The 12,724-nt window shown below is 46.4% G+C and overlaps 1 protein-coding gene across 1 annotated transcript in view; it reads left to right on the forward strand.

Moving 5' to 3' along the window:
* Window positions 1-9,534, forward strand: part of MB (myoglobin) — a 48,870-nt gene extending 39,336 nt beyond the window's left edge. The window contains exons 2-3 of the mRNA XM_029590382.1: window positions 3,141-3,360; window positions 8,373-9,534. Of these exons, the coding sequence (XP_029446242.1) occupies window positions 3,141-3,360; window positions 8,373-8,519 (367 nt within the window). The 3' untranslated portion in view covers window positions 8,520-9,534. The remainder of the gene's footprint in view (window positions 1-3,140; window positions 3,361-8,372) is intronic.
* Window positions 9,535-12,724: the final 3,190 nt, after the last annotated feature.

A 12,724-nucleotide genomic window follows, 5' to 3' on the forward strand; every position in this document is an offset into this window, starting at 1 on the left:
TCACTGAGGGTAAGATTTATTGTCTTAACATTTATACTCGGTGCAGCGGTTCTCACCTGGGGGCACGTGTATCCCTGGGAGTGCCTGGAAGCCTGTCAGAGGGTACACAAACAGACCACCATCACCACCCAAACTGCAGAAAACAGTCACCCCCACCTCACCTCCTCTCCACTCCCCTACTCCGGCCGACCCCGGCGGGGCCGCCGGGCCCTGACCTGGTGAAGAAAAATGGAGATATTATGTGGCAGCAACACTGCTGCTACTCAGGAGAGGGGTGACCGAGGCTGCCAACACTAGGACAAGAAGAGCAGAGTAAAGGCAGCTGGGTCTGTAACTAAAGCAGAGAGAGCAGGCACTTCAGTGGACAGTGAAAATATTATTTTTCCTGTTCCCACAGCTCTGACTCTCCTTTCTCCTGTCTCCCCTCTTGCATGGGGGTTCCTAACTGGAAGAAGAGGAAGGAGCTGTGGAGACAGGGAACGCAGCACTTTCACGGTCCCCTGCATGAGGTGCCCGCTGTCTCTGCTTTGGCGCTGCGGCTTCTCCCGAGTCCCCTCGCTCCTGTGCACGTGGTGCTGGTTCTGATGCTGCTCTCCAGTTGCTGTGGGAGGGAGAGGCCCAAGAGCAGGAGATGAGGAGAGCAGAGAGTGGAGATGGGCTGGCAGCTGGAGAGAGCCTGACGGGTAGAAGAGAAGGGATGGGGAGGGTTGGCTGACGGGGAGGGGGGGAGATTTAATCGAGGGAGGTGAAAGACTAATAGGGGATAGAAGAGAGGGAGAAATGGGGGAAAGAGGTAGGGTGACAGGGAAATGGAGGAATGGAAGGTATAGGGGAAAGAGAGAGGAAGATTGAGGGCTGGGAGATACAGAGATAAAGCCAGATACAAGGAGATGAGGGCTTAGGAAGTTTAGGAAAAGGGTCAGGGAGAGGGAGATGAAGAGCACGAAGATAGGGAGCAGGAGAGGGAGGGTCAGCCAGAAAGAAGAGAGAGTGCTCAGAGGAGTCAGTAGGGAAAGAGAAAAATGGGAGGGCGAGAGGTAAACCAGAGAGAAATAGTTGAAAAAAGATGGAGAGAAATGAGATTAAAGAAAGATCCGATAGATGTATGAAAGAGTTTGAAGAAAGGAGGCAAGGATAGAAGGAAAGAAAAAATGAAAAGGGGAAACAGAAAAAAAGAGATCTTCATTTTCTAAATATTTTTCACAGACTTAGAATGGGAGAAAAGCTTTAGTAAACCAGGCCCAAAGTTAGAAGGGGAGGGGAGAACCCTTATACAGAGAAATAAAATGAAAAACATAAGTATAATTATGCATTTTTCCAAACTAGGGTGTACATTTATTTATTTAAAATTATTTATATTCTGCCAACCTAGTACTTCTTGGTAAGTAACATTAACATATATATAAAACATTTAGAGGGTCGTTTTCAAAAGGATTTACATGTGTAAATGCACTTTACCCATGAAAGTGGGCTTTTGAAAATTGCTACCACATATGCCATTGAATTGTCCCATAAGATAATCACGAGTGAGTGCACTTTATGCAGTTAAATGTCTTTTAAAGATTGCTACAACAGTAGTTACGTTTACACGTGTAAATCCTTTTGAAGATTAGCCCCAAAATACCACTAGGAGCAGCAGATACACATTCCCACACAGTCTATTAATCAGAGAAAGCAAAAGGAAATGAATCAGCTTTCAGTTTTGGTTTTTTGTTTTTTTTTTATGGAGCATAAGACAGCATCCTTCACCCCATAAATATTGTGAAAGTGCTTGCCAGGGAATGGGAGCGGCTATTGCAAAAGCCCTGGTGAGAGTTTCAACTAGACGAAGCAGCTTAAGGGAAGGAACCGCCAGCAGCCATGCGCCTTTGAGCGCAGTGAACACGCCGGCGTGCAAAATATTCTGCTGCTAAGATTTAAAAAGCGCTTTAAAAGTTAATGTGAGAATGTTAACATTGTACTCTCGACCGGTAGCCAATGCAACCCCCGCAAAGCCGGAGCGATGTGATCATGACCTGCATCTCCAGCTATAAGCCTTGCAGGGCATATCTCAGGTACTTAAAAAGGGGTACAGAAGTCAGGAAAGGTGGAGAACCACTGCCTTGGGGTGGGAGGGGGAGGTCCTTACATCCGTGCAGACTTTGGCTTAGATTCATCATTCTGCTTATATTTATATTTAGAGCGGAATGGTGAGCTGCGCTATAAAAAGGGGAAACTGTGCAGCCGGCATCACAGTAGGGCATTTTTGCCTGCCACATGTGCGGCCGGGCCGCCCACTTTCGCATCCATAGCGCCACGGGAAAAGGTGTGTAGTTATTTCCCGCGGTGCTGTGTAAAACATTATTGCCCGCAGCGCTGCCGGGACACAACCCCGCCCTCACTCCTCCCCCTTCCACTAATTTGAACTTGTACTGCCGCGATGCGGCTGGAACCATGTGCGGCAGGGCGTTATCGCGTGCCATAAGGCCCTAACACAAGCAATAAGGCCAGAGCGCGGCTTGATGAATGACCCTGTTAGTTGCCAAAGTTAATAAGCTGCTTTAAGAGTCGTTTTTCTGTTGTTGTGAAAGCATTTCCTTTTGTTTCTTTTTTTTTTTATATTTATTAACTTTAATTATCCCACTTTCAATTTAAAGAGATATCAAGGAGAGTTACAAAAAAAATTAATATAATTATGGTAAAACTGGCAAATATAAGAAATTAAAACATACACCTACCCCAATTAAAAACCCAACCCTGAAAAACATGTTTATGGATTGTAAATGTAGGTGTTTATTTTCCAGCTAATTAGGGGAGTTTTTGCAGCACAAGTGCTACTGTTAGGTCCCTTTTCCTCTTGAAGCAAATACATACATTTGGGCAGCTAAGGAATCGTTAAGCATGCAAAAGGCACAAATACAAAAAAAACCACGTGCCTATAAAACCCTGCCCCCTCGCCACCTGCCTTCTCCACATTCCAAGGAACCTCAGCCGAAGATGTCAGCACCCCAATCAGTCCCTCAGGAAAACAATAAGGAGGCTTTTGGGTCTGGAAGGGCCAAAATAAACACTGCCTTGAACTCTTTGCTGCTGCTGCTGCAATTGAACCCTGGCTGTTGCCGTGCTGACGTTTACCATACCCCTCTGGCTCCCCCCCGCAGGCTCTTCCATAAGCACCCCGAGACCCTGGAGCTCTTTGACAGGTTCAAGCACCTGAAGCCAGACGAGCTGTCACACTCAGAGGACCTGAAGAAACATGGCAACACCGTTCTGACCGCTCTAGGCAAAATCCTGAAGAAGAAGGGGCACCACGAGGCGGAGCTGAAGCCTCTGGCACAGAGCCACGCCTTGACGCACAAGATCCCTGTGAAGTTCCTGGAGGTACGTGTAGCCACAGTGGGTTTGGGGGGGGAGGGGGACAAGCAGGGAAACTACCTGGGGCCCCCAGTGCCAGAAAGGGGCCTTCCCCCTTGGCCAACCTGAGTGAAGTTACGGCGGCAGAGCTTCAGGGAGCTTGGCCTTGGCCGGGCCCAGTTCTTACTTTCTGGGCCCAAATGTGTCTAACGTCAGCCTTGTGCAGAGCCATAAGCACGTGTACAGCACACTGTTGTCACCTGACTAGCAACAAGACCTAGGCTCTTGGATGCTGACGAGAAGTGTTTAAGCCATTCAATAATAACAAAACACTTGATCAGTGTCCGGCTGGTGCTGAAGGGATAAAAGGAGTCCCTTCCAAAGAAAGATAAGTTCTTTTATTTGCAGACTCAAAATGTACTAAAAAGTAGTTGATGTGACCTGTGATTATAACTCAGCTGCATTCTCAGAGCATACGTCAATCACTCTAATAATGAGTGAGGTCAGTGTGCAAAGTCTATGAAGGTCACAGCACTTCTCATATAATAGGTGAGATGTGTATTTGATGTTCAGCATTTGTGGAGAGCGATTTTTATTTTTTTTTTTGTGTTGCAACTGCTCTGTGACTTCCAGCTCACACCATACATCTGGCCACAGCTATGATATGGGATCATGCAGAGCTCCAGATGTGTACTCTGCTAAGCAACGGGTTTCTCACTGTCTTGTGATTTCATGAATTTAAAAAAAAAACAAATCTCAGAACCCATAAGGCAAACAGATGTTACCAGACTATCACAAAGCAATTTCTGAAACACTTCTAAGATAGAGGAATTTTTTGTTTTTTTACTGTACTATGTTAATATATATAGAAAGAGATCTATTTTTGCTGTGTTTATACTTTCTATGATGTGTGCAAGCGCCAGGGGCGGACTGCAGGAAAATATCAGCCTGAGGAATTTTTTTCAAAACCGGCCCATGGGGAAACTGACGCACTCATGTACTTTCCCTGCAGCACGTATCAACGGCTCCCAAAAGCACACCAAGTTAACCCTGGAATCCGGCAGAATTAAGCCTAAATATCTCCAAAATAAAATTCATCTTTCCTAAATAACTAAGAAGTTGAGCACATTCTAGACCAAGGGTGAACAGAGCTGCAGCCCCCATTTCATCCATTCAAATTGGTTGGGCCCTCTACACATCTGCTTATATCTCTTATAGAAATAAAACCTGGATTTTGGCTCTTGAACCAGTTGCAAGTAATGACACTGCCAGCCAGTGTCAGACACACACACGCTCAGTCACAGATTTTTAGATTGCAGAAACTTTATTGGCACATACACGCTGACACACACAAAGACACATACTCTTTCTTAAACTAAGGTGGTTATTTTCCAAGCCGCGATAGACCCTTATCTCGTGTGCATTAGGGCCTTATCGCGGCAGTAAGATTTAAATTAGGGGGAGGGGGAGGAGTCAGGGCGGGGTTAGGGAGGGAAATATACCAAGCGGCGGTGGCACCGCTGCCGGCGATAATGTTTCGAACATTATTGCTATTGTTGTTAATAAATCTTTGTGTGTGGAATTTTTTTTAAAACTCCCAATTGAATTATCGAAAACAAATTTTGCTGATACTTCTTCTCCAAGTGTAACCCGACCATCCCGTCAGGTTACCAGTAAGTAAGCCCTGGGACAAGTGATGGAAGTGCAGTGAGTGAGGGAATAATTAGGGGAGGATTCAGTCATGTGCAGCCTCTCCTCTTGAGGGAGCTGGAATGGACATCCCACTTCAGAGGTTTGCTGGCAGCGCTCTGCCAAGAGCTCTGGGGGCAGTACAAGTTTGCAGTTCAGGAGGAAGGTTGGAGATTTTTACCTAGGTTGATTTTGGGCCTACTCTTAGGACTCTGGCCCTCCTGGCTGGTAGTTTCCGAGTGAGGGGATTTCCCTGCCTATCCACTCCCTGCTGGGTAAGGGTTTCTTTAATGGAATTTTTTTGGATTTTTAGACCTTTATGTGGTAGGAGTCTTGCTGGACCTGGGCCTTTCCTGGATTTGGGGCTTGGGAACCTTGTGTTTGGGACACTCAGGGACAGGGAAGAGCTGCCCTGCAAGGTAGTGACCCCGTTGCAAGGGGCAACTCCAGTGTTCTTTCCTTTTTGGGGACCAAAAGCGATTGTTTTGTGATGACCTGGGAGGCAGTGTTTTTCAGCCCCTCTTCCTAACCATCTGTAAGGACCTGGGAAGAAACATTTCCAGCCGAATCCCTCTCAAAAGGGATCCCATCGTCTTAAATAGAAGAGATCTACTAACTGTAAGAGACTTTTGAAAATCAATAAGGACACCCATCAGGAGTCTTCACCTCATGGAGAGAGAGAGAGAGGATTTACTCTCTGAGCATGGCCAGGATTTTGGCTGTCTTTGGAAGCGGTTTTCCCCAACCATCTTAGGGTTACCCTGCCCACTAGGACCTTCACTTTGCCTAATCCAGGAAAGGGGGGGGGGGGGGGCTGGATCCCTTGCCTGAATAAAAACTGTAACGAAAGAAAGAAGACTTGTGGTGCTGGATTCATATTTATTGTGCCATTATTCGCCCAGTTCTGAACTGTTAAAGTTTTTTATTTTGGACACTTGCCCAGTGGGTCCTGCCTGGTTTTTACTACATAGCACACAATGAAGAGATCACCCCTCTTCCAGGGAAATCTCAGTAAGGAGGAAGTCACCCCTGCACTGGGCCCTGAAAGTAAATCTTTCCCCCCCCCCCCCCCCAACAAAAAGGATCCACACTTTGGGGAAAGGGGCACAAAGAGGAGCGAGCCAGGGTCCCTTCCCCAAAGAACTTACAAATACTTTTATGGCCCCCACCTGTGCAGGACACACACACTGGTTACACAAGTATATCCCCATATTCTTCTATGACCTTTTGCTTTTCAGATAGAAGTCTAATATATCAGCAGCCAGCTCCTGTGACAGGCAAGTTGGCAACAGCTTGAGAACAATTACTAGTGCCACTCTGGGTCTTCCACTCTAAGCACGTTTGGCATTCTCTCGCTGGACCCAACTTCAACTGCACTGCTGGTCACAACAACCCAGATAGCAGGAGCATAAGCAGGAAATGGGACCCAGAACGCGGTGGGGGGGGCTGGGCCTGTGGCTCGGAGCACCACAGTGTGGAGCATCCAGGCTCAAACACCCCATCTGATGGAGCTGCTCAGGCTTGGGTACACCTCAAAAGTGATACACTTGGGGCTTCAGGGCTATGGTCCCTGTTGGCCAACTGGTGACGAGTCGCCTTCCAGCCCTGGAGCCGGCAGATGGTTTCTGTGCCACCTAGGCAAACCCGTGTGGGGAGGGACAGGGTCAGAAGAGACTGCTGAGGGCACAAGTGGCTATTAAAAAAAAAAATACTGTAAGTGTGCTAGCGAAATTTGATTCTCTAGACCAGCTTCAGAAACTACTGCAGAGACAGCTTTCACGCTCCCAAGAGAGAGGAAGCTCAAAAGCCACCCAGCCTTAGGGTGCACATGTACCAGGGTCCCACGAGAGTCACAGGCAGCGGGCCGACCCTGGCTCTGGATTATCACTGCAATGGTTGGGTTCAATGGGAGGGGCTCAAAAACTGAGAAGGAAATTGCAGATGACTGCAACTGAAGACTTCTGGCTCCTTACCCCCAGCGGGGGCGCCATGTCCGATTGAACTGTTAGGCCAAATGAGCTGCCTGGTACAAAGGAAAGGTGTAACAGGGTGCCAACCACCAGCCTACTGGTCCCATCAGTTCTAGAGTTTGTTTTAAAATGGAAATGCTAATTTCAGCATGGTCTGCCTTGCCACTGTGACATGAAGGTAGCCATGTTTTCAGAACTGACAGAGCATGGGCTGCTGCTGCCCAGGACTGGGAATGCATGCATTCACATTTTTCCATTGATTCTTGCCTGATCTCCAGCAGCTGCAGGAGTGCTGCTCACAAGCCTGCACAGCACAGAGGCCTGGGTGCCCCCCCCCCCCCCCCAAACCTCATTTGGCTCTCCAGCTGTCAAAGTCAAAATGTGAATTCTTCTTCTGTTAGCATGCCTAGAATACTCTAAAAGAGGCAGAGCATTACCACAAATCGCATGCAGAGAGCTTTTAATCTAAGCAGGTATCTGAAGCAATGGGAAATAAAGTCACTTAGCACAAGGAGGGTCTGTGGCAGGTCTAGTGGTTCCCAGTCTAGTACTCTTAACCACTCAGCCACCCACTTCTCCCCTGCATAGCATAATTACATAATTCATATAGCTTAACTTTACATTAGCTTTGTTGTTTAGGAAAAAACACTTATGCAATCACTGAGAACAAGCGTAGGGAGGCGGAGGGCACGGCCATCCATGTTTATTCTGCAGCGAAGGCCCGCAGACATTGCTCAAAGACAGATGCAGAGGGAAAGGCTGAGGGGAGAGAGCAGTGGCAGCAGATGAGAAGGAAACGTGGCAGCGTGCCTGCACCTAGAGTCCCCGACCACATCCTAAACAAACACTCATAGTACATGCAGAAACATAAGCACCCCCACACACACCGAGACCCCTATGCTAACCCTATTTGAAATGAATGAGAAATAATTAGCAGCATGGATTTCGCTTCTGAAGTGAAGCCCGCTTACAGCCTGCTTCAACAGGAGAGGGTGACTGGAGGCTTTCAGGCTGTAGCAGAATGGCTACTGCTGAATTATCAGTTTAGATCCATCCCATGTTTCACAAGACCTAGTCAGCAGTCGCGAGAAAGATGCTCAGAATCGAGCAGTCACAGCCCCTTCCCCCAGCAGGTCCGAGGTACCCGCTGGCAGGGCTATAGGAAAGCTTGAACAGCCTTTCCCAGATGTACCAGATAAGCTGGATAAATGGAAGACTTGAGCTTCTAACACTCTCAAAGTGCTATCTCCTGCCAGCACATGAATGTGGTAAACAAAAATCCAGGAAAATAAAATAATATTTTGTGACTGAGAAAAGCCAGCAGGAGATAGCGGTACATTAAATCTGTCCTCTCTCTTTTTTTTTTTTGCTGCTCTTTAGTACCTTTGTGACGAACTGGTCCACGTGTTGCAGGAACGGCACCATGCAGACTTTGGCGCAGATGTCCAGGCTGCCATGAAGAAGGCTCTGGAGATGTTCTGCCATGACATGGCCGCCGGCTACCAGCAGCACGGCTTCCACGGTTAGAGACGGAGAGAAGGGTGAAAGAGCTGGGAGACTGGCACTGTCATTGCATCGCTTTGTGCCGGCTTGCCTCTCCCCCACCTTGGATCATTAGCAATACCCATAAAAGCTCACAAAGCGTGCTAGACATAAAGTAGAATTTAGTACATTTAAAGTATTGTATTTGATTTGGGAAATAGCTGCCAATTCATGTTAGCAAGGTGTGAGACTTTGTAGTCACTTTCTCTCTTATCCAAAGACAAATAGAACTACAAATACATTGGATTTGAATTTAATTACTCACCTTTCCAGCCCTGTGCTCAAAGTGAATTACAGTCCGGTACAGTACATATTTTCTTTCCCCCAAAGGTTTACACTCTAAGGCCCTTATTAACTAAGCATTTTTCCCATAGACTCAGACTGGGAGAAAAGCTTTAGTGGATCAGGCCCTAAGCTTATCCCTGAGGGGGGCATGACTTACCCAAGGTCCCAAGGAGCATCAGTGGGATTTGAATCCTGGCTTCCCTGGACCTCAGTCCACTGCTTTAGCCGCTAGGCCACCCTTCCAGCTGAAAGCCAGAATAGCTCACCCTGTCAACTAATTAGGTCATGAACTCCTTGATCTTGCAATCTTGAAAGTTCCTTCTTAGTACTGCTGGAATTCAGCTGGTAAGATATGTATTACCCAGCAGCTGCTACACAGATTCTTCTACTCCATTGTTAGTTACTGAAATCCTCTATGGCCATCTAATGAATTGCCTGTTATAAGCACACTCATGATAAGCAGAGTCTTCCATGATAAGCAGAGTGTTCCATATCATTGTTTGTTGGCCAGTGTAACTCTGCCCACTAGAAGCAGAATTCGCTGGATAGCCATTTGTCTATTATAAGCAGAGCATGCAATATAAAGTTACCACCTGACATTCATCAAGATGACCAATTGTCCAGAGTAAAATGAACTTTGTAACACTGAATTTCAGCGTGTGTATGAATTAGTTTGTTTTCTCCATGAATCAATAAAATCTGTTTGCATACTGTTTGCAAAATGCATTCCTCATTCTCGTTGGGGTCTGAGCCGAGTCAGGAAGAGCTTTCCACCACTCTGGACTGTGGTTGGAAAAAGGGGAAGAAATGAGCTGGTTTGGCTTTAGAGGGGGCGAGTAGTCGCGATGTTAGTTCATTTAGATACGTACAAATAAAGATCAAACAAGTTGAGAGCAATAGTAACTTTAATACATTTGTGACGCTTTCAAGAGCTATTCTCCCTTCATCAGGTCAACATTCAGAATAATCGTAGACACCAAGCCACTTGGGTTTTCAGTGCAAGAGACAGATTTGCATTCAGTCGAAGCAGTACACATGTAAAACTATCTCATGCATATTGCAACAAGGATGCTGGTTACTCCGGTCTCTAGTTCCACTGCATGGACTTCTCCAGGCTGATTTCCCTCTGCAAGATCCTGGGGAAAGGCAAGACCCAGCCAGCGCTCCAATCCACAGATACAGGCTACAAAAACCTATGTTCCAAGGTTGCTCCTTTCCAACAAAACAGGTCTTGCTTCCCAAGGTTTTAAAACACAGTCCAATAAACCTTGCCTTTCCTTAAATACAGCTGTTCCTTCAAACACAGCGGTTGTCTGGAGGGGACTGCCACCTCCCTCTTATAGGAAAAAGAACGGGGGGGGGGGAGTCTTTACACTTGGTTTAAGCACCCCGGCTTACCTTACAGCAATCCCTCTTCTTTTGCTCTAATAATTCCTGAAGCAAAGCACTATTACCCACAAGCTGTTTATTCACAGTTCTTTATCCCAGGATTCCTCTGGTTCCATGGGCTCTAAAACCAGCAACTGTTCCTCTTGGACTCCCTGGATTCTACCTGCTTTTCTTCCCGTAGCTCCGCCTCTCGCCTCAATTCCCACCTGGCTTCAGGACCTTGGAAACCCATCCCTCCCCACTCTTAAGGACCTCACCCTCTAGAGCCCCTTGGACTTCTGGGATATGTAGTTTTCTCTTTTCTACCCTTTCTGCTCTTGCTCTGGAGGATTCCTCACTATACTCAAACAGACCCTAGCTGTCCACTAGGCAAGGTAATGGGACATATAGTATTTCCCCTTACAATATTCATTAGGGATATCCTGAAACCTGAGCAGATAGGTAACCTCCAGTCTCCCTGGACACCAATCTCCAAGAATGATTTAAGGATGATGATATCTGACTACAGCAGGGGTTTTCAAATAAGTCCTCGGGGCTATACCCTACTCAGATTTTCAGAATGTCCACAATAAATATACATGAGATAGATTTGCATACAATAGAGGCATTGCATACAGATCTTTCTCATGCAAATTATTTGTGGATCTCCTGAAAACATGACTAGTTGAATGTGTCCCAAGGACTTAGTTGAGAAACACTTGTTTAGAGAGGGGTGAGAAATGTCAAGGGAAATAAACAGCTGAGTTTTATAAGGCCTAGTTCTACAAATTAACATTTCTATAGTGCTACTAAATGCTTACATGCAGCACTGTACAGTTACATAAAATAGAGACAGCCCCTGCTCCATGGAACTTACAATCTAATTGAGACACACCAATAAGGCAAATACTTTCTAGTAATCACTTCAGTGTACAAAAAACCTTTGTGAAAAGGTCAAAATCAGAAAGAACCAAGGTTTTTGGGTTTAAAAGCAATCTCAAAGAGCTGGATCTTTACATGAGACTTGAAAAGGCCTGATCCAAGCCCATAGTCATTCTGTAGCTGCCAATTCTGCTTTGTCTGCCTCAGCTTTCTCACCTTTTAACACCCATTCAAATCCCTCTGCCCCCATTCTTTTATTTGACAACTCTTTAGAGCTACTCCTACCCACCCACACTACCCTATCCTCTCCTGCACCCAAAACCACCTCCTCAAAATTACATTATTCATGTCTGCTTCTGGAACCTAACTCTGGCCACAAGATGTTGCCATTGATCAACAGCCAAGACTTTCTTTGCCAAGGGGCTGTGAACGTTACCTCTGCAACCTCCCCAGCTAGCCCAGGGAGCAGAAGGCAGGCCTGGGAATTAAAACCAGATCTTCCACATGGCAGTGCACAACACTTGCCTCTGGGCCACTGAACCAAGTACGCAGCAGTACTTGCCCTGTATCAATTAGAAATGATACCATTATTAGTTTTAACATTCTGCAAAAGGTTGCCTGAGGAAAGGTGGTTACCACTGGTATGCTGCACAGATCGGTCCTCGATCCATTTCTGCTCAACATTTTCAAAAGTGGTATTGAGGAAGGGCTATCAGATAAAGTTTGCCTTTTGTGAACGATACCAAAAATCTGCAAAAGGATAGACACTCAGGAAGGTATGAAAAACATGAGGAGAATTTGGTATCATCTGCAAAAGACAACTCTTTTTTGATAGTCCTTCTCCAATATCACTTATGAAAATGTTGAAAAGAACCAATCCAAGGCCCAATCCCTGTGGCACACTACTAGTAACACCTCTCTCTTAGGAGTGAGCTCCATTTATCACTTTCTCTTGTTAGCTCCCTATGAACCAGTCTCTAATCCAATCAGTCACTTTAGGGCTCAGTTTATTTATAAATCACCTAGGCAGAACCATGCCAGAGGCCTTACTGAAATACAAGTACAACTTCCTCTAGCACTCTCCCTGATCATTGGTGTTGCTACAGGGTGCCAAGGGTTGGCAAGTGCCACCCCAAAACAATGGCTTGCTACTTCTTTACCAGTGCAGTTTCAGATAGGGTTGCTAACACTGTTCCCTCTATGGTGCATGAGCATGCAGCCACACAAACTGTAGCTCCTCATGCTGCTGTGCACGCTGCACCTCAGCTTGCGTGGACCCAGACTGGACATACGGCAGAAGTGGGAACCATTCCGCCATTCCTCCTTGTTTGCTGGCCTGCGAGTGTATTCAAATCTCTCAGGGTTGGCATGGTGTATATGCTGATCTGTCAATGAACAAGATCAATATTTAGGAAATACCGGCCCTGCAAGTTTTAAATACACTCCAGGGGCCAGCAAACAAGGAGCAATGGCTGAAGGGGTGCCTGCTTCTTCCCCCAAAGTTGTAGTGGCAGATGATGGAGAGATTCTGGTGGAGCTACCGATGGATCCCAACACATTGGAGACTAAATTAAGAAAAGGGGGAGGTACATGGAGCCGCTGACAGATTCCAGTGCTATTGGTAGCTGAAGAAAAAAGAGGGAGTGACCCGGCCT

Source organism: Rhinatrema bivittatum, chromosome 2 (genome assembly GCF_901001135.1).
Source record: "Rhinatrema bivittatum chromosome 2, aRhiBiv1.1, whole genome shotgun sequence".
NCBI classification, from domain to species: domain Eukaryota; kingdom Metazoa; phylum Chordata; class Amphibia; order Gymnophiona; family Rhinatrematidae; genus Rhinatrema; species Rhinatrema bivittatum.